Here is a 23,251-nt window from a genome sequence, read left to right as displayed (position 1 = left end):
GGAAAAAAAAAAGGCATTCTAATTCATATATGTTAAAATAGGATAAAGGATGCTAACCATCAACATTCACACCACCAAATTTAACAAATAAATTATTTTAAATAGAATTTTTTGGTAGAAACAAATTTGAGAAAACAAAATTAACTAAAAAACTTGAACTTGAACAAATAAAAGGTTATTTTCTTTTATATAATTTTAACAAAAAAGACTATTTTTTGTAATTTTTTGGTTTTGAATTCAAGCAGAAAACATAAGTTTAAATAATTTTCAATGATTTTCTTAGAAATTTAAGTCCTAATTTTTGTAAATTATGTGGGGACCGAAGGCTAATGCCTTTTTGCTAACACTATAGGTCCACCTCTGAAGTACTTTATGTTTTTTTGATACAATGAAATGACTTTTTTTTTACAATGAAAGTACATTTAACATTTGCTTCTAACAAATAGGGTCTAGAAATGTTAGAAGCGAAAACATGCAAGCACATCAGCTTCACTGTAACCAAGCGATGGTTGGGGTTGCCTCGGGGCCAAACCTTAAATCCATTAGTTTTGGGTTCAATTCTGCCGATAACTATAGCTGTCATAATTTCTCACTGACGAGACAAATTAAAGCGCGTTCTAAATGGGCTACAAACCAAATTGGTATATAACTGGACAAGACCAAAACCAAATGGAATTTGTCCATGTTCAAACTTTTTCAATCTAAGATTTTGTTGATTTGAAGATTTATTTTATTAATTTTAAAAACAATCTTTTTTTTTTCTATTTTTGATGGGAAAACATAATTTTTTGCAGCTTTTGTGAAAAAAAAAACATTTTACGGTTTTAAGGAATATACAGTTTTTTAGTTTTAGAGGAAAAGATGTAATTTCAAAGTTCTTACGAGAATACATAATTTTATTTTATTAGAGGAATATTTAATTTTAATATTTGTTACAGAAAATCACAATTTTTTATTGTCTTAGTGAAAATTAAAATTTATGCAATTATTAGATGAAATTTAAAATTATATTGAAATGGTTGTCCATAGATATACCTATTTGGACATGTTATTATTTGACATAAGACGTTTTTTTTTTTTCTTGACCAATGTATGGATCGATTAATAAATGTTAAAGTAAAAATGTATCATTTGGATAAATCCACATTTAGACGGACCATTTGACAGGTTTACCAAAAACCAAATTGTTATGTAACCAAAGGAATTGGGGTTTAGTTCATACATCTTCAGTTAAGAAAACTTCAGCTTTCTTTCCATTTTCAATTCTTAATTGAGATATAAAAAAAGTTAGATAAAAATGGCTACCATTTTCTCAAACAAGAGTAAAAAATAATAACTGAAAAACCAGATATACGGCTTCATAACCATCATCTTGGCGGTTTATGTGAGAAGTTTCGGGTATTCAAAATTTCTTTCACCACTTGAGACCACCATTAGTTGGTTTAGCTCTCTAGTTTATAACTTTGGTATAAGAACATCCATCAAACGAATAATAGGTTTCATTTCTTGCATTTGTTGTAGCTAAACAAAACAAAATTAAAGAGATCCATATTACCTTTTTTTGTTGCATTATGTGTGTATATATGATTATCTAGAATTTAAAAGTTATGTATGTATAACTTACAGTTCTAATCGGTTTTAGAAAGAGTTTATGCATTCTACATGATTTAAGAAATCCAATCAGATATATATATATATATATATATATATATATATATATATATTTATCTAAATATTTGCTCACTTCAAAACTAACAGGCAAAGCGATTTTCCAAACTGTTGTGCTAACTACAAAATAATTCCGTGAGTTCTTGAGTCAAGAATCTTGACCAAAACATGCCTAAAGAAGCAGAACATTGGAAATTCCATTGCTCGAAAATAATATTTATTGTAGGGATCTCTGTTTTTTTATTATTTTATTTTCCAGTACAAACGTAATATTTATTCAGGACATGGATTCTGCAACAATTTTACACAAGTACAGTCGAAATCAACGTACTACGTTAGAAACAAGACAGACAGACATACGAAGTTATAAGAGAAATATTTATTTATTTTGCCAATCAAGAGAAAAGTAATAAAATCTTAGAATTATAAAATGTCAGACTACGAAAATCTTAGTACAATTTATACGAACAAACAAATTTATTACACTCAATAATCCTGACCAAGAATCCCACCGATCTTGTTCTCTCTATCGTAATTATTATCGCTGCAATTATTGTTATAACTATCATTACTATTGTAATGATTATTGTTCTTACTATTACTGCCCTCACCAACCAAGTCCCTACGTTGAGACCTAAACGCATCGTTTGGATCTTCTTGACTCATTTCTTCCTTAGCACTGTGGTGAAATGGAAAGTACCCCGGCTGCGTCGCCGGAGGTACAACAGACGGAAGCTTCGAGAGAAGAGCCTCGAGGCTACTCATCGACGGCGTTATCTTCATCGCTTGCGGCTGGTGGTGGTTGCTCATCAAGAAGCGGTGGTTGTGGTCAGAATGGTAGAAATGCTGTTGGTGATGCTCAGTCTGCGACTGAGGAGGAGCTATTCCGGGGAAATGCCACGTGTCAGAAGGAGAAGCGTTGATGAAAGGGTAACCAGAAGAAGAAGGATGAGGAAGAAGTACTCCAGGGATGCTTTCTATATAGCTCAGCTTTTTCCTTAGCATCACAACATTGCTCAAATCTTCAACCACCTTTAATTTATTAAAAAAAATGAAGTATGTAAATTGTCCTGTCTATATAAACATAAATAAAAAGTATAATGTATATAGAGAGGGAAACCTTGTGAACAGATCCTAGCTGGACAACACCTTCTCGAACCGAAATCAAGGCAATTGTCTGCATAACATTTTCATGTAAATATGCTTAACTGAATACTTAAAGGTATGATCATGCATTAATTATATATGGAAGTTTGTATGTGTGTTGATGTAGTAAATTAGAAATATACCTTGATGCCAGATTGAAACTGAGCTTCCCATGTCCTAGGGTACTGCACAATTACAAATTTTAATTAGTATGTGGTTAATACAATGCAGTATAAATCTCTGTGTATAATTTGTAACTTTCAGATGTATGGATACTTTTTTCTTCTTCTAAGCCGATTATGCATGTGTATGCATATAAAGGCCATGCATATATAAAAAGATGTAGATAAAAGTGTCAGTATATCAGCATATGCTTACTGAGTCAGCAGAATTGTGCCAAGCAGATAAGAAGTTAATCTCTTGGTCATTAGGTTCTTTGTAAATCCACTTGTGACTGTGATCTGCAGCTACTTTTCCTATCAACCTGCACAAAATTTGATAAAACTTCAATCATTAGAGAGAATAATTAAATTAATTAACAATTATTAGAATAATACTTTAAGTTGACAATGATTAAATAAATACTCCCTTGGTTGACAAAAAAAAAATATACTCCCTTTGCCAGAAAATGATTAAATACCCCCCTCTCAGCAACTTTTCGATCAAACTTTGACCCATAAACTTTGAATAAAAAGATTAAATCCCGAAGACTTGTAAGTAGTTATAGAGAAGAACTTTGTTGACCCATTTAACTTTTTTAAACCAACTTAGTTACATATACATACATATGGATTTAAACTGAGTTTTTTTTGTTGTTGCTAAAATTTGGGGGATTTAAACAGAGTTAGAAAAATAGGTATTAAAATAGTATGGACCCAGGTCCAAAAAAAAACTGTTTACGAAAAACTCTAAACCAAAAAGAGATAGTACTATATGAAAAGGAAAATTGAGGAAAAGGATCTATTTTCGTAATAAATCTTATAATTAACTTCTGCTGAGAAAAAAAAATATATTATCCTCACATACCCTTCTCCATAATTGTAGATTTCATGGGACATCTTGAAGAACAACTCAGGCTGAAGCCCTTGATATTGCTGATAATCACTATTTCCGTAAGCCGTAGAGCTGTCACCACCGCCGCTACATTCACCGGAGTTAACTTCCGCGGCAGAAGCTGCAAAGTTGCAAAACCCATCTTCCCAAACCAAGATCCTGCAATAAATAATATACAACCTTATTATTAATTATATACACTTAAGAAATCGTTATATCTGTAATAGATTGTATACGTGGTTTAACTAGTACCAGTTTCTCCTGTTCCCTCTTGATCTATCATAAGATCCTTGACCATCCCATCTACTTGTGAACAGCACCGAATGATCAGAACATATTCATCATTCAAATTAAAAAAATACAAATACAAAACTACAGAAGAAAAGCTAGCAAAGGAAAAGAATTACAAGAAAGCCAAATAAAAATGTAAAAGAAAAAGGAGTTTTAAAGTTTAATCATAAGCTTACTTGGGGGGAGGATAATTTCTGGGCAAGATCCTCCAAAAAACAGCATAAACCCATTGGGAATTCTCGTGTATGCATAAGCTTCTTAGAGTGTGTTGAAGAAGATGAGTCACAGGTAATGAATTCAGATGTTCTTCCATTTAATCTGAATTTTCTAAGTTTTTCTTTGGGTTCTTTCTTTTCTGTTTTGTTTGGTGTGCAAAGACTCTTTTTGTGTGTAAAGACTTTCTTTAGATAGAAGAAGGTAGAAAACCCTCACCATCTATCCTTCCTTATATAATAAGCTTATAGATGATAGATCCATCCCCCAAAACATCTTTTTGTTATTATTTATTAAAGTTTCGATAGAGGTAATAAGAAATTAAATTATTTACCCATTTGGCTTCTGGTCGTGTTTAGCCCATTTACCCAACGTCATCTTATTCTTGTTTTCTTTACTTTTTTTTTTTTAATTTCAAGTAAAAGCCACATAATATTCTGACGCTTGTAAAACTGTATTCAGACCCGATTCCTTAGATATATCACTTCTTTACAAGTTGCAGTTCATTTTAATGGTTTTGCAGTACATGTTCTACCCTTTAACCAAACAAAAAAACTTACACCATAAGATTAATAAATAAGATTTGTAAGCATCTTTACAGATTAAATTTTACTTAAGTAACACTCATATTCCTATTAAATTAGTATTTAGTATAATATACAAACTTAAACTCAATTTTAGTTCTAGGTAAATGATAAATTAGGTGTTTGTAATTAAATACATATATATATCAATATACAAATTTAATAATTTATGTCAAAACATAAATCACGTTTATTTGTATATATACTATTTAATTTAAGATTGTTAAATAGTACAATAAAAATGGTTATATTCAAATTTTCTTATGTAACTTATCCACTATTAAAAACGAAGGTTTGATATCTTTGAGCAACCTTATCGGTTGAATTTTTAAAGTGAATATCTGACTAACATATTATTATTATTTATTAAATAACTACAATTTAAATTTAAAGGAAAATATAGCACCAATGAAAAACAGACAAGCAAGCAAATGGAGTTTTGGAGAAGTTTAGAAAAGTTCTGGATTAAGATACTTTTGGCTAGTTTTGCATTTGCTTTTCCTTTTTAAATGTTTAAATATTTTGAGATTCCCCACTTCTTCATATCCACGATGGAAGTGCTCTAACATACAGTGGTGGTGTAGTAGAAGTTGAAGTTTTTCTCTAGTGAGTAAAGCTGAAATAGTATAACCAATCATAGTTTCCATATTTATGCGTGTGCATCTTTAACAAAAGAATCAAGCAAACAACATGTACAATGTAGTATTGGTATCATTTGATACATAAAAGCCCATTTTGTCGATCTTCATATATTCTTTATCCTATCAAAAACTGTTGACCAGCTTGAGATAACTTAGGATATAAGTTTCCTAATGAGTTTAAGATTAGTAAAAGATTTAGTGTTATCTTAAAGATGTTTATCCTAATGAGTTTAGGAAACAATATGTGTTATATAAAGAGATGATATGATGTAGCATAACTTATGAGTTTGAGTTTGTAAGATTAAGTTTTGAGTTAAGTTCCTTAAGCAATAAAGATTTGTGTGTTATTACTCTTGGATATAAGTGTCTTTGATTTCAATAATTGGTATCAGAACTTTCTATTGAAATCTTAAAAATTCGAGAGAAGAGGATTGAAGTTTTTGAGAAAAACAAAGCATGGGAGACAAGGATTTGGTCGCGACGATCAACCAACCAAGGGAGAGTGGTTCATCGACCATTAAATATCCAATGCTCACTACCACAAACTATACGGTATGTAGCATGCATATGAAAGTAGCACCCAAGGTGCATAAAGTGTGGGAGACAATCGAGCCGGGAGTTGATGATGGAGATAAAAACGACATGGCTCGAGCACTTTTGTTCCAATCCATTATAGAAGCCCTCATTCTACAGGTTGGTAATCTTGATACCCCAGAGGAAGTATGGGAATCAATCAAAGCAAGACATGTGGGAGCTGATAGAGTTCTAGAAGCTAGGTTACAGATGTTAATGGAGGACTTTAGCCGCTTGAAGATGAAGGATACATACACCATTGATGATTTCTCCGCAAAGCTCTCGGAGATGTCGTTAAAATCATCTTCTTTGGGAGAAAACATAGAGGAGCCCAAACTTGTGAAGAAGTTTTCCAGTAGTCTCCCGAGAAAGAAATACATTCACATTATAGCAGCTCTATAACATGTTCTAAATCTCAATACCAAAACCTTTGAAGACATCGTTGGTAGAATGAAAGCATAAGAAGAAAGAATTCAAGAAGAAGATCAACAAGATGATCAAGGAAAGCTTATATACGCTAACATGGATTCTCAACCCACTCAAGAGAGCTATAAAAGAGGAAGAGGACGAGGTGGACGATATGCCAACAGAGGAAGGGGGCGTGGACGGTGGATTAACCAAAGAGACTGGAAGGATGGAAGAGACACATCAGGAGTAATATGTTATCGATGCGATAAAACTGGTCATTATGCGTAAAATTGTCCAGACCGGTTACTTAAATTGCAAGAAATACAAGAGAATGAAGATGAAAGTACACATGAAGCAGAGGATCTGATGATAAATGAGGTCGTGTACCTCAACGAAGAGAAGGTACAGCCAAGCAAGTTCAAGAATCATACTGATAGAGATAACATATGGTACTTAGACAATGGTGCAAGTAATCGTATGTGTGGAAATCGGCGTTATTTTTGCAAACTTGACGAGAAGATCACAGGAAAGGTGAGGTTTGTAGATGATTCTCGAATAGACATCAAAGGAAAGGGATCAATTATGTTCATATGCAAGGATGGTAAGCGAAAAGTTCTGGCTGATGTCTACTTCATACCGGATTTAAAGAATAATATCATCATCTTAGGTCAAGCTACAGAGTCTGGGTGCAATCTTAGAATGAAAGAAAATTCTCTCACACTGTACAATCAAGACGGAAACCTATTGGTGAAAGAAATCAGGCCAAAGATCATTTGTACAAGGTAACTGTAGACATTAATGACACAAGATGTTTTCTACTTGCAAAACTTGGTGATTCTGCTACTTGGCACGCAAGACTCAGACATGTTGGGGTAGAAACCATGAGGACTATGATGAATAAAAAGATCGTGAGTGGCTTACCTAATATGTCTATTGAGAATGAAACTTGTGCATCATGTCTGTTGGGTAAGCAAAAAAGACAAAATTTTCCCAAAGAAACCCAATACCACACGAGTCATGCTCTTGAGCTCATTCATGGAGACCTTTGCGGACCAATAACACCCTAAACATCAGCTAGAAAACGATATGTGTTTCTGTTGATTGATGATCACACACGCTAGATGTAGACAATTTTGTTGCAAGAGAAAGGAGAAGCCTTCAAGAAGTTTAAAGTGTTTAAGAAACTTGTGGAACAATAAATAGGAAGCAACATCAAAACTTTTCAAACTGATAAAGGTGGAGAGTTATGTTCAAGAGTTTCTATTCTTCTGTGATGATCCTGGTATCAAACGCCATCTAACAGCTCCCTACTCGCCACAGAAAAACGGAGTTGTGCAGAGACGCAATCGAACTCTAATGGAAATGACTAGAAGCATTATGAAACATATGGACGTTCCAAGTTATTTATGGGGAGAAGTAGTGCGACACTTAACCTATGTGATCAACAAAATCGCAACGAGAACCTTGAAGATACAAACTCCGTATGAATGTCCTAGGGGTGGGCACTTTACCCGATATCTGAAGTGGCACCCGAACCCGATCCGAAAAACCCGAACCGAAATCCGAACCGAAGTTGCAAAATACCCGAACGGGTATTGAATAAGGAGAGATTGGATACCCGAACCCGAACGGATAATACCCGAACCCGAATGGATATCCGAAGATAACCGAATATATGTATAATTAACCTTATATTTCTAGTTTATATCTCTAATTTTATATAAAATATTTATATTGATACTACACATACTTTAAGTTCATATGATATACATACAATTACGAAAAAATGATTTGCTACTCACTTAAAATGCATGTCAAGTTTTTTATTTCAAAAATTAATAAAAAGTTACATCCAAAATTAAAAAAAAATAACTAAATTAATGTCTTTTTAGTTTTAAAATGTTATGTCCAAATCTATTAACCATTCAATCTATTAAAAATAAAAAAATTAGTTAACTGAAAGTTATATTTTTAAATACAACAAACTTAAGAAATGAAAATTTTAATTTTTTTTTTCAAAATCTAAATATCCGAACCCGATCCGAAATAACCGAATCCGAACTAAAAATATCCGAACCCGACCCGAAGTACAGAAATATCCGAACGGGTTCTAGACCTCTATACCAAAATACCCGAAAATCCGAAATACCCTATCCGAACCCGAACGGGTACCCGAACGCCCACCCCTAGAATGTCCAAAGAAGAAAAAACCTAATGTTGAGCACCTATGGATCTTCAGTTGCATATGCTATGCAAAGAACGACTCACCACATCTCAGAAAACTATATGATAGATCACGGACTTTGATACATCTAGGGATCAAACCGGGAAATAAGGCATATCGACTTTATGATCCCACAAAGCGTAAGGTGGTGATAAGTCAGAATGTATTTTTCGACAAAAGTAGAGGCTGGAAGTGGAGCACAACTAGACAAGAAGAAACATGTGAACCAAGAATGATTACTTTTAGTGTTCATAATGAGAAAGAAGAAAGTGATAAAGGCGAAAACGATAATTGCATTGATGACCATGATGAAGAAGAAGAACAAGAAGCTAGTGAGACAGAGGACATCGAAGAAACAGATGAACCGATCTTGAGAAGATCAACTAGGCAGAGCACAAGACCGTCCTATTTGGAAGATTATGTTTTCCTTTCTGAGCTGGAAGACATAGATCAGATTCTTCTTATGATTAATGAAGACCCATGGGATTGGAATGAGGCTAAAGAAGAGAAAGTATGGAGAGATGCATGTGAAGAAGAGATAACATCGATAAAGAAGAATGAAACTTGGACACTCGTCGATCTTCCTGATGGCTGCAAGGAAATCGGATTGAAGTGGGTTTTCAAGATCAAACGCAACGCCGATTGGAGTCTAAGAAAATACCAAGCTAGACTCGAAGGAAAAGGCTACGTCCAGCGTAATGGAGTTGATTGCTCCTGTTGCGAGAATTGAAACTGTACGAGTACTCATTGCTCTGGCTGCATCGAATGGGGGTGGGGGGAGATACACCATCTCGATATGAAAACCGCATTCCTCCATGGTGAACTCAGAGAAGAAACTTTTGTATCACGACAAGAAGGTTTTAAGGTGAAAGAAAGTGCAAGCAAGGTATATAAGTTGCATAAAGCTCTTTATGGTCTGAAACAAGTCCTAAGCGCTTGGAACATCAAGCTTAATCGGGTTCTTAAGGAGCTTGACCTCACAAGGTGTTCTAAAGAACACCCGCTGTTTCATAGATGAACAAAGAAGTCACTTATTTTTGTCGCAGTCTACATAGATGACTTTCTCATTATGGGAACAAACCTAGAAGATATACGAGAATTTAAGGAGGAGATGGTAACAAAATTTGAGATGAATGATCTTGAAAAGCTTAATTATTATCTTGGAATTGAGGTTCTACAACTTGAAGATGGAGTGACCCTAAAACAAGAGGCGTACACGATGATGATAGTTGAAGAATCATAGATGGGAGAGTGTAATGCGGTCCATGTACCAGTGGACCCGGGACTAAAGCTCTCTAGATCACCCAAAGAGGAACATAGGATGCTTGCAGTATTTGATCCATACTCGGCTGGATCTCGCCCAGTTCGTAGGCGTGCTTAGTCGATACATGCAACGTTTCTAAAGCTAGTCATGGGGCTGCTTTGAAACATGTTCTCTCGGACTTTATTACAGAAACAATGGAAAAAGAGCTTGTAGGGTATAGCGAAAGCAGTTATAACTCTGATCCGGATGATGGCAAGAGTACAACATGGCACATTTTCTACTGAATGGCTGTCCAATCACCTGGTGTTCACAGAAACAAGAGATCGTCGCATTACCTTCGTGTGAAGCGGAGTTCGTGGCAGCTACAGAGACAGCAAAACAAGCTATCTGGTTGCAAGATCTACTTAAAGATATCACGGAAGGAGAGTCAGAAAAAGGCGGTCATACGCATTGATAAAAAGTCAGCCATTGCATTGACTAAAAACCCGGTGTTTCATGGTCGTAGTAAGCACATTCGTTCAAGGTTTCATTTCATAAGAGAATGTGTTGAAGATGGACTAGTAACCGTAGAACATGTAGTGGGGATAAGGCAAACGTCGGACATGCTCACAAAGCCTCTCGGAAGGATCAAGTTGAAAGAGATGAGAAGTCTTGTTGGGATTCAAGATGTGTCAAATGATGTTCTCAAGATTAAGGGTGGGAGAATGTTGACTTAAGCTTGAGATAACTTAGGATATAAGTTTCCTAGTGAGTTTAGGATTAGTAAGAGATTTAATGTTATTTTAAAGATGTTTATCCTAATGTTATCTTAAAGATGTTTAGGAAACAATGTGTGTTACATAAAGAGATGCTATGATGTAGCATAACTTTTGAGTTTGAGTTTGTGAGCTTAAGTTTTAAGTTAAGTTTTTTAAGCAATAAAGATTCGTGTGTTCTTACTCTTGGATCTAAATGTCTTTGATTTCCATAAAAACCAAATTACATAAATATTTTAGTTTGGTACATGCATAAACAAATTGATTACCATCATGTAAACTACCAAAACCTTATAAGTTGAATATATACAAATCTACTCTTAGCTCGGACCAGATATTATACCAAGTATATCAATTTCGGTAAGGTACATGAATATGATACCTATATACAAATCTATACCAAGTATATCAATTTCTGTAAAGTACATGAATATGATACCATTAATTCTCACTAAAATGTAGAAGTTACATATTCCCTCAGTTTCGATTTAGTTGTTGTATGAAAAAATTATCGTTTCAAAATAAGTGTCGTTTTAGAGTTTCAATATAAAATTTATTAATAAGATTCGCCACTTTATTTTTCTATTTGTTGAAATATGGTTAAGTGTATAGGTAATTGTGTTTTTATTTCGGAAATATACAAAATCATATGTTTTCTTAATCTGTGTGTATAAACATAGAAGGACAATTAAAATGATACATAAAGAGTATTCATCATTATTGGGTTTTACGCAAAATGAGAAACTGTCTATTTACCTGTAAATCATATGTAAGTTAATGTTTACTTTCATTGAATAAGTGTTCCTTCTGACAAAAAACTGTCAAACTGATTTAATTTTAAATCCTATGAAATAAAGTTTGAGATCTCTTCTTTTCATTTATTTTCAGCTCAGTGGGCTAACGGAAACTGTACGTCTTTCTTTGATTCTTTTGTACACTAATTTATTTCATCTATATTTACATATATGTAAGTGAGAAACCATTATTTTGTGCCAAGTTATCCTGAGTTTAAATCATGTTTTAGTTTCTACAATAGCGTGATCCATATATATTATAGAATATTATGATTTTAAATGCAACAAATGATTAGTGTGTACATTAACTAAGCTATGAAAAGAAAGTAAAGAAAAATGTCTTTACATGCACAAGATTTCATTCATTATTCATCCAACAATATTCCAATTTCAAGTAGATGCAATGTATCAATTTTTCTTGTCAAAAACTTGTTTTACTTGCACACAAACTCAAAACATACATGCATTGGTGTATGAAGTTATGCACATGCGATGGCCTTAGGAATCAAAATCTCATTGATGATACTCAGGACTTAATCAAGAAATTACATATACTGGTATACCCCCGGTATACCACACACCAAAATCAGAAAATCCATGATATATTCAAGTCAAATCAAAATCGAAATCATTACACGTAACACTTCTAGGATTATACCAACACATCTATCTACATATGGAGATGTTAAGTTTGTGAATATTACATTTAACGGACCCTACATTTTGTAGTAGAGCTACAACTTCAAACCTCACATGGATCCGTATGATAGTTTTGACGAATTAAATGATTCATTTTTGGACAATGCTACCGACAAATATATTCGAAAATTGTATACATTCATTCTTACAGCTACCTTAAGAATAGAATAATTAATAGGTGTATATAAGTATAGTCCAATGATTATTCTTCTGTTGGTCAAAGCTACAAATTTATTTTTACTATTGTATCATCTGCAACATCAGTTTCTCACTATAGGTCTCAATGATGTGAATTGCAACTGTAAGTTCAGTTTCGTCGATGGCATGCAGGCTCTCCCCGGCCAAATTTTATTTTCATATGCTCTATTTCCTATTGTTTTTATTTTTATTAGTTTTACTATGGTCAAGATAGTTATATTCAGTTTTCTATATTCAATTATCATCTAGCCATCTAATAAAATACTTAATTTCATGAAATTTATAAGTTTTATAATATCATAATTTCATTTTATTTTTCTTCTACAATTTTACTAATCTAGTTATACAAGTTTTATGGCTAAACTAATACTAAATTATACCAGTTGTACAAATGTAGTTTTGCCAAGTTATAAAAAGTTATATAATTAGTGATGGATACGAATTGAGTCCATTGGGAAAGATGTAGTACTTAATGTAGTGTTGGATCGAATGACAAAGACATTGTTGAAAAAAAGATGGCTTTTTCCGGATGAAATGAAAACAGGATTCATGTAATGTAACAGGAGAAAGTATACATGTAGTGTTACTTATATTCAGTTTTTTATAATCAGTTCTCATCTAACCATCTAATAAAATATGATTTCATGAAATATATAAGTTTTGTAATATCATAATTTCATTTCAGCTTGGTTCTATAGTTTCACTAATCTAGTTATACAAGTTTTACGATTTTACGTTCAACTAATATTAAGTTATACCAATTATACCAATATAGTTAATACCAAGTTACACAAAGTTATAACATTAGTGTTGGTACAAACTGAATCAATTGGAAAATATATATTGTTTAATGTAGTGCTGGGCACATATGTAGCGCCTCATGTAGTTATGGGCATGAATGTACACCAATAATCGTAAAAAAAAAATGCTTAATGCAGTGGTGGGTATGAATTGAATCAAATGGAAAATAAGACCGAAACAATGGTGTCTAGGAATAGAGAGAAAGAACATACGAATATGAGAGGAGAAAGAAGAAGAGAGAGAAATGAGACGAAAACACTTGATTTGTTAGATGATATAATGATATAATTTACTTTCACCATATTTTTTAAGAGCAGATTAAAGAAAAAGTATGGTAAATTAATAGTGTGTGAATTTTATTTTTTTCTTTTTAATTAAGAGCATATAAGACTTTTGTCCGAAAATCAATATCGATAAATAATATTTTTTTCAATTTCTAACATGGTGTAGCTAATATTTTTCATTTGGATTTTTAACGTTAAAAATTTAAAAAATAAAAAATAAAAATTCAAAATATTATAATATTATTTAAAAATTAGTAACTTTTTTGACAATATAAGCGAGAACTAAGTAACTGGATCGCGCGATTCAGAAAGCCAAACAGAAAGTATTGAATCGAGATATAACATAGCTGAAGGAGAACTCTTCGCATCACGTGCAAGCTTGTTTGCCATAGTATTTTGTGCTCTTGAAATATGTATGATTTGGAAGTTAGGAAAGAAAGTCTTAATGCATCTGAATTCTTTAAATAATTTTTTATTATATTTTCTCGGTTTTTAAATTTTTATTTTGTACATATATAATGTTGATGTTAAAAACACATCAAACTCATATATTTACAAAAACATTAATAATTCTAATTTTGAAAATTTAAGTTACTAATTTTTTGATAATATTATAAAATTTGATTTTTTAGATTTTTAATGGTAAAACCCCTCAACTATGTTTACTTAATGTAGAAACCCCTAAACTAAATATTTACCGGTAGTAATGGTAATTATGACTTACTATGATTTAATTCATTAAATAAAATTAGTTTGGAGGCTTTTTTATTAAATAATTAGTTTCAGAGTTTTTACCCAAAACAAACTTAGTTGAGGGGTTTTAACGTTATACTTGAAAAGTAAATGTGTTTATTATGGACACGTCATATAGAAAATGAATTTTCTCAAATAGTGTTTCCAATACTCGATCGTATACTGTTACAGTATTTTATTTCTAGTTCTACTCATTTAAATCTAACTAGGTGGGTGTCCGCAAATTTGCTGGTACAAATCATTTTAAATTTTTAATGTAATATAATATTTTATGTCTTTCACCTGCAATAATATATTTTAATATATTAAAACTGAATGTGAATTTTTGGTATATTATTTTTTAATAAAAATATTTTATTTTTAATACTTTTTAAATTCTTAAATAAGATTTATATAGTATTTTGTTAGATTTTTTTACATATTTTACAGAAAAATTAATCTTTTATTAAATTTTATTATAACATTATCGTTAGAATATGTATATATAGTTTAATTGGTTTGTATATAAAATTCTTCGTCCATAAACATTACTAAAATAAAAACATGAATTCATGTTACAAATAGACTCACATTTGCAACTAAAGTATAAAACACAAAAGTTATTAAGAAGAAACATAACTAACTATATATATATATATATATATCTATGTGAATTCTATTAATTTAATAAAAACGTAAAAATATAAAAGTTTCATAAATTTAGGAATATACTTTTACGACTGATGTAATTTTTGTGGTTATTCTTCTTTGAAAAAGGTTTAGAAAATGATGAAGTTGTGAAGAAAATAATATTCTGCGATTGATTCTGATTTGATAACATTTTTATAACCTCTTAGAAAGGAAACTATAAAATTATAAATAATTAATAAGAAAATATAATTTTTTTATTTTATAAATTATTTCTCAGAAATTTAAAATCCGTATAAATAATCTTATGACTCAAGAAATTTTTTTTTATCTATGAAGAATAATCTATAAATTTAAACAATGATTTAAGAATTTTATAAAATAGTCCGGTATATTAATTTAAAATTTAAAACAATCAATAAGTATTTAGAAAAATATTTTATAACATTCTTATCATTTTTAAAATTTAAATATTTTACAAACCTGTTAAACGTATCGATGGTTTTTAATTTTTAAAAATATTTAGAAATTTTTTTATAAGATGATTAAATCATTTTAATAATTTTAAATAATTTACAAACCAGGTAACCTTCATAAACATTTTCTAAATTCCTATAAATGATGAGAAATTCTTCCTTAGAAATGGTTTTATAAATCTTTATAACATTTTTTTATAGTTCTTTATATATTTATTTGTAAACTCTTATTAATGATATAATAATCATTATTGATGATTTGACACCTTAAAATGATTACCGAATATTTATATAATTATAAACTATTATATATGTTTTATACACCATTAGAAATGAATAAATATAAATGACATTTTTCTTACAAAATATATATTAACCATCACAGATGATTTTAAACTAATGCAAATAATTTATAAACTCGCTATATTATACATTAATAGTTATTATAATATTTTTTATTACAATTATATGTTTTATATATGTATTATGACTTATATAGAAAAATAAACCTTTTTACAACTTTTTATAATAGAAAATAAAACTAGTATATTATTTTTATTAACTACTTTGTAACAACATACTTCATATAATTTATAAATAGACTATTAGTGTTAAACAAAAATGATGGAGCATTAAATAGAATTTCCATAATTACTAACATTAAATACTATAAATGATTATGCATAAGAATATATATAAATCGTTTGGAAACTAACATTAATTGGTTTTAAGATTGCCTTTTTTAGACTTGATTAAAATAAATGAAAATTAAAAATTATTGACCAATGAAATTATAAGAATTTTTCTTAAACTGTATATATGAGTGACACGTCGGTTGAAATCAGTAAAGTGAATTCTCAGTTAATATATAGTAGGATATCTTTATTCGCTTATCTTTTGTCCAAACATTCACTAAATTAAATTAATTTTCTCAAATACTGTTTCCAATACTCGATCATACTGTTACAGTGTTCCATTTCTAGTACTACTCATTTTAATCAAATATTATTTTTCTTCGTTTCTCTGTTATCCAGACATTCACTAAGTAAAACTTTCCACCTGTCTTCTTCTTTTTTTCTTTAGACAAGTCTTGCTTGTTTTGTTCTAATTTTAACTTTAGATGGCATGCATCATCAAATATTATGCTTCACATACTTGAAGGATACTGCGTCTGCGTGGTAAGAAAATCATAGTTATATTTGCAGATACGTGTTTTTAAATTAAAGCTATTTACTAAAATATTCTAAATATATGAAAGATTTGAAGATAATTGTTTCTTCTCCATCCATGCAGATTTTGATTTCTTAAAAATAATTCATAGTAACAACTAAGCTAGATTTGGAACATTGTCCCTCCATTCATTGAAACAAAAAAAACATAAAAAAACAGTGTATATAAGTTACAAAAAAAAACAGTGTATATCAAATTAGTATGACGGTTGTGTGCTTCATTTAATGTATCATACATCCCTCTCTATACGGATATAACCAATTAATAAAAATGAGGAAAATGTTGGAATCATGCATATAATGAAAATAGATTGGAGGATATATTTTTATTTTTTATTAAAAAAAAAAGTAGATTGGAGGAAAAGCACATCATGACTAAAAGGAGCTTTCAGTGCTTTTAATTCAGCTCTGAGGCTGACACCAAGAAAGTGTTTTGGGCAGACCATTATGCTCTTGTCTTTGACCGTTCTTCCTACCTTCTCTCCTTTTATTTTCAACTAACCAGGTTCTCTGATAATCTAATTATGTATACACAATATTGGTTATACACAGCAGATGATTATATTATATCAATGAAACAGGTATCTAGATAGAAAACTATACATGTAACTAAAATATATCACATAAATATTCTCTTAATTTTGAGTTTGAGAAGCAGGGGCATTTTGTATAAAAAACAAAAAAATAAGTTTCTTAATTCATGAGAAAAAAATATGAAAATTTCACATGCATAGTCTTTAATGTTCATAGGTCTATAAAATTTGTCCGCAAAGTTAGATAATCTTATACTTGTTGACCAAAAAAAAAAGATAATCTTATAACTGTAATAACATCAATTGTCTCAAATAGTAAAAAAATAGTTCTAAAATACTGATTATTTAATTATTTTACTACTAGAATAAACTTAATATGAAATTATCTTAAATATTTTTAATAAGGGAAACTTAAATCTTAAACTTGAAAGAAAACCCCCAAATCTAAACTATTAAAACTGAAGTACAATTAGTATTCAACCCTAAGTTTTCCTCAATAATTACAAGTGAATGCCACTCTATTTTTAATTAACAAATAAATTTACAAAAACTAATATATAAGTTTCCATAAAAATCGTAAGTGAGATTCCCTAATATTTAGCTATTACAGCAACTTAAAAGATTGCAATCTTTCATTTCCTAAAAAAATCTAAAATATAAACACAGAAATCCTAAATATTCTATTAGAGACAAAATATGCTAGATAGTAGGTACATACGTAATACTTTCATTATACCATTTCATTAAAGTATTTGAGCAAAGTTATGATTGCTATGGCTTTTTGTACGTGAAATTGGTAATTGCAAACATAATTTATTCTTTATTAGTTAATTTCTTTTTATCATAAATATTTTAGCGTGTGCACTTATGAAATACAAAAACCATACTAAAATCATATAATAAAGTCAAAATCATATGTAAATGTAACTTATGTTTAATAATCTAAATACAAAAATCCATACTAAAATCATATGTAAATTTAAGTTAGGTTTAATAATAAAAATACAAAAAATCCATACCAAAATCATATAGTATAAATTATTTATCATTTAAAAATTTTAAATTTCATAGTTACATCCAAATTTTAAATTTTAATAATCTATTTCTTATAAAATTAATGCTGTAAATATATATAATTAAATGAAAACTATCCAACTTATGTTTTAAAAATATTTATTTATTTGATTATTTCAAATAGTTAATGTGCTAACACTATATACTACAATCATATAAAAATATTGATCCAAATTGTTGTTCATTTGCTTATAAATGGTAGATTTAGTTATTTACAAATGAAAAAACTTTACTCACATCAAAATGAAAAAACATAGCATATTTTGTTTTTAGATTTTGCTTTATTAGTATACAAGAAACGAGAACTAAAATGAAAATTTGAAACAAATAAATTCTATTTACAAATTCAAATTTTACAATTATTGTATTTATAAATGACTGAATTTGCAATTTTTATATTTAGTATGATTATTGTTATTTTATTTACCATTACTCAGGTAAAACAATACTGTTGTATATTAAATGAATATAATACCCGCACGGACGTGCGGGTTAAGCTCTAGTAAAGTATTAACATTGTTAGCAATTAATTCAGGATAAACACGTATTTTTACACAATAAGTTCTATTATATATGAAAATTAAACCTGTTATGCTAGTTTTAGTAAAAAAAACTATTTTCTACTAATTTATATAGCTGTCTTCTAAATATTGTGCTGCCTCCTAATTACTATGCTGACTATAGGTGTGTGTACTATTTCTTGTTTTTAAGAAACAATTGTAATATTTCCGACACGGTAAGATGCCATAGCAGAAACAGGGACAAGCTCTGTACGAGATGAGGTAAGCACTTGAGTACAATAAAACTTTTCAATAGTGACACACAGGGATATATGTATACATAAACGAGTATGTACTTTACACTCATTTGTGCAACCAATGAATAGGCAAATGGAAATTAGAATTATATAAGTTTAAAAAAAGAAATTATATTTATATGAGAGTTTGAATGGTGGTGAAGTCCACCGTTTTTCGGTAAATTATTTTTTTCTTTTACCTTTTTAGTTCAACTATATATTTAAATTAATTTAGGGGATTTGCACTAGATGGCTATGAAAGAAAATATAATTAGCTAGATGGATAAGTCACTGTGCAAATTCTATAAACCCAAATGTACCCTTGTATATCTACCTCTACCCAACTCTCTCTCTTACGTCTCTCTCTTCTCCCTCCTCTTCCTTTCTTCCATGGGATTAATGGTGACTTCTCCAGTTTCAGAATCATTGTTGCTCCTTCCCCTACTTCCTGAACACCGCCATCTGCTCTTCCTCTAGATCTGTTTGGTGGGATCCCTGCCCCCGACCCTCCTGATCCTCTGACCCTCCCGACATGTTCAGCGAATCAGATCTGTCGTCTCCACCTGTCTCTGTTTCACCATAACAGCTGCAAGGTCTTCTCTTTTTAATTGTACAACAACAGTTTGCTCGGTCTGTTTGCTGCCTGTACCTCTTAGAGTGAAGCTTGTTAGGCATTTGCTTCTCCCTACTGTTGGTTGCAGATCTTGGATTTGTGATTTTGTTTGGGAAAACAACGTTTTTTCATGTTCTTAAGTTTATTTTTTAAATATATGGTTTATGTGATCCGGTTAAATGATTCTATTTGGGATGAAACCTATATTAGATTTGGATTGCTTGCCTTCAATTTAAGGAACCAGTTACGACAATTACTTCAGGATGAAGATTTTGGTTGCAGATCTTTGACACACAATGAAAAGGATATTATTGTCATTACACCATCAATCTCCTACCAAATCTGCAAATATAAAAAACTTATGACCATCTGCCTAATTACCGACCACTTTTTGTATATACACCAAAATAGGCCATTAATTTAACCTATTTTTGACTATTCGCATCTAAAATAAAAGAATTTACAAAATAATATTTTCGTGCTGATGTCTAGCCAACTAAAGTAAGTGATATATTCTTACATCTAATATACAAGCTAGAGGTTGAAAACAAAACTAGATATGGATGACAGATCTGGTGTTACGGCGTCGGGTTAGGCTTGAGTCTGGTGGTGGGGGTCGGCTTTGTGGGAGTTTGTAGCTTCTGATTCATCACTGAAGTTTCTTCTGGTGGTTCGGCGGTACCAGGGCGGAGGTGAGAGAGGCATGAGGGTCTGCGTCTTCCTTATCCCTCGCTTGCTTCAGTCACCAGAGTGGGTCTCAGATTTTGGATGGATCTAGGGTTTCAGCTGAGTGTGACGGCGCGTGGTGTTCGGTGGGTATGTTTTCCTTCGATCTGTTGCTGTTCCGTCACTTGTGGTGGCTCTGGCGCGGTCTGTGCTCTCTGCACGGGATTAGTATCTCGGTTATTGGCTATCGTGGAGGTGTGGTGGTTGGGTAGCCAAGTTGTTGTTGTTCTCTTAGGATTCAGCTACTGGTTCTCAGTAGCAGGTGCGTGTGAGGAGCTTCTTTCTCGGAGTAGTCGACTGAGCTTGGAGTCTTCTGTGGCAGCACGTGGTGGACCTCGAGATTCCATCCGCATCTCATCAGTGGTTTTGTCTTTCTAGGACAGCTTTAGAACAGTGGCAGCGTGTTTGTTGGTCTCTTCCCCAATAAATGCGCCAGTTTTTGATCGGACTCAGCTTATGTACCGATGCGGATGATGCCTTTCCGGTTGTGAGGTTTGTGTGGGCTTCGACTATCTTTTGTGAGGCGTTCATTGGGAATCCTGCAATCTACCAGGCTCGTGCTCCAGCTTTTACTGCAGTCTTTAGCCCCTCAACGGTTGCAAGATGTCTCTTGCTTCCTCTCCCTTCAGTTTGGATGCTTCCGTAATTGGTCGAAGAGATGAAGGTCTGATTGGCATTTTTTCACTCTGTTTTTTATTGTTGTTTCTTAGATTCATATCACAAATCTGTTTCTTGTATGTCTCTGTACTTCAAACTCAGAAAATGGTAATAAACTTAACATTTTTACCAAAAAAAAAAAAAAAAACAAAACAAAACTAGATATATTCATATCAAAAATCAACATATTCAAATTCACCTAGTTTTTTTATCTAGCTCGCCAATTTGATTAATACCATCTAGTTGGTTCAACCCACCTAACTGGTTCAGTTTATCGAACTAAGATCAGTTCAACATTTGATCTTAGTTTTTTTGGCGGCCAAGTCATCCTTTTTATCGATGTTAATTTAACCTTTTGACCCCGTCCCTGATCATGCCAGATGATCACTTAAATAAACTATTTTTCATCTGGCCATCAGCAAACCATCCCTATTTTATTATTGAAGTCTAATTAACATGTGATCAAATCAGTTCATTCGATATATCTTATAGAATTCTATTAAAGTTGAGATTCCCATTTTTGCAGCTGATTCATCACTGTTCCAATCCTTTATTTAACGCTTCTCTTGGTTGTTATGGATGGTTAAAGAAAATCTGCTAGAAAATGTCCAAGGGAATCTCAAGGGTCGAGACCAAATTTAAATGAAAAGAAATATCAGTCTATGGTCTAAATTAGTTACCCACAATTTTATATCTATTTGTAAATTTATGAATAACTACAATAATAACTTCTTATTGGATAATTTTACTCTTTCAAAAAAGATCCATTACATATAACTTGTTCTCATCAATTCACAATGTACCGATTGTATTTTTTTTTTTTTTGATAATCCAGGTATCCGGACCTCTCACTTAGTCCGACTATCCCACCGCGTCCAACCGAAACTGGCGAAGAAGGTCCTGGAAACCAAACGGAAACCATGTTAAATCCGCTGTGGCCGGGGCTCGAACTCGTGATGGCGGGCACCTCAGCCGAGGTTCCTTTACCACCAGACTACGAGGCCCGGTTTACCGATTGTATTCTTGACGTGTAGAATCATTGTAAACGAATTTACTTACACCATACTGAACATGAAATTCATGTAAATTTGCTCATCATATTGTTCTTTTTTTCCAAAAGACTTGCATGGAAATATTTTTCGAGAAATACTTAAAAAAAATGCACTGTGTATATTTTGTAGATTTATTTTTGGGTTCATAACTTCTAGGTTCTTCAACTAATATGATTGTATTATTTCATATTTGATATCTTAAAAAAAATAAAATATTGTTAAATTATATTATATCTTTAAAATTAAAAAGAAATAAATAAAAAATAGTAGTAATTACAAAAAATATATTTTAACGTCGTCAGCAAACTAAACCCTAAATCCTAATCTCTAAACCCTAAATCCTAAATCCTAAACCCTTCGATAAATTCTAAACCTTTGGATAAATCTTAAACGCTAAAACAAAATCACTAAATACTAAAACACTCAAGGGTTTAGGGTTTATGATTTAGGGTTTAGGGTTTATGATTTATGGTTTAGGGTTTTAGTGTTTAGTGTTTTTTATTTAGAGTTTAGGATTTATTCAAGGGTTTAGAGTTTACCCAAGGGCTTAGAGTTTATGATTTAGGGTTTAGAGATTAAGATTTAAAAATATTTTTTTTTAATTCTTTTTTCTGTAACTACTATTTTTTTTTTACTTTTTTTCTTTAAAACATAACATAACTTAATAATATTTTGTTTTCTTTTTTAAAAGATATCGAATTTGAAATAATGAAATCTTATCGGTTGATGAACCTAGAGGTTGAACCCATGAATAACTTTAAATTTATACTGTGGTCTAATATAATAGAAATTTTTACCCTCAGAGACACATTTTGTCTTATTAATTTCACTCAGAGTCACATTGTGATACAACACACTTTCTTTATGCTAGGTTTACTAATATAACCCTCAACAAGAAACATCTTTACTTTTTCTTCTAACCAACCAAATTGATTTGCTTTTTTACTTTTTTCTAAAATACAATATTTTTTTTCTCTAACTAATAACCAAACCTTATCTCTTCAATTTATACAAAATCGTGAAAAATTTTTCTCCCCTGACATTTTCTAGATCCAGATGTTGAACTCAGACATGAGAGATTAAAGAGATTGAACCCTAACCTTCTCCATCTGAAATTGT

The 23,251-nt window shown here is 31.2% G+C and overlaps 1 protein-coding gene across 2 annotated transcripts; it reads right to left on the bottom strand.

The window, feature by feature from the left end:
* Positions 1-2,030: 2,030 nt before the first annotated feature.
* Positions 2,031-8,060, bottom strand: LOC103829672 (protein RICE SALT SENSITIVE 3). Of its 2 annotated transcripts, none has more exons than XM_009105359.3 (7): positions 4,335-8,060; positions 4,120-4,173; positions 3,841-4,026; positions 3,193-3,298; positions 2,958-2,999; positions 2,789-2,845; positions 2,031-2,700 (listed from the first exon to the last, which is right to left on the bottom strand). In XM_009105359.3, the coding sequence occupies exons 1-7, from the start codon at positions 4,469-4,471 to the stop codon at positions 2,155-2,157; spliced, it is 1,128 nt and encodes a 375-aa protein (XP_009103607.1). In that variant the 5' UTR covers positions 4,472-8,060; the 3' UTR covers positions 2,031-2,154. The 2 variants fall into 2 exon arrangements, with proteins under 2 accessions (XP_009103607.1, XP_009103615.1); XM_009105367.3 differs by having other exon boundaries at positions 4,120-4,170; positions 4,335-8,052.
* Between the last annotated feature and the right edge of the window lie 15,191 nt (positions 8,061-23,251).

The sequence above is a fragment of the Brassica rapa genome, chromosome A01 (genome assembly GCF_000309985.2).
Source record: "Brassica rapa cultivar Chiifu-401-42 chromosome A01, CAAS_Brap_v3.01, whole genome shotgun sequence".
Classification (NCBI taxonomy): Eukaryota; Viridiplantae; Streptophyta; class Magnoliopsida; order Brassicales; family Brassicaceae; genus Brassica; species Brassica rapa.
The sequence above is the reverse complement of the archived record's forward strand: the minus strand, read 5'-3'. Positions and strand labels throughout refer to the sequence as shown.

Excerpts from the sequence above, each read along its gene's own strand:
- LOC103829672 (XM_009105359.3), bottom strand. The coding sequence starts at position 4,471 with ATGGAAGAACATCTGAATTCATTACCTGTGACTCATCTTCTTCAACAC. Across the intron at positions 4,174-4,334 it reads AGAAATTATCCTCCCCCCAA|TAGATGGGATGGTCAAGGAT; the intron begins GTAAGCTTATGA and ends GCTGTTCACAAG. Across the intron at positions 2,846-2,957 it reads AGTTTCAATCTGGCATCAAG|ACAATTGCCTTGATTTCGGT; the intron begins GTATATTTCTAA and ends AATGTTATGCAG.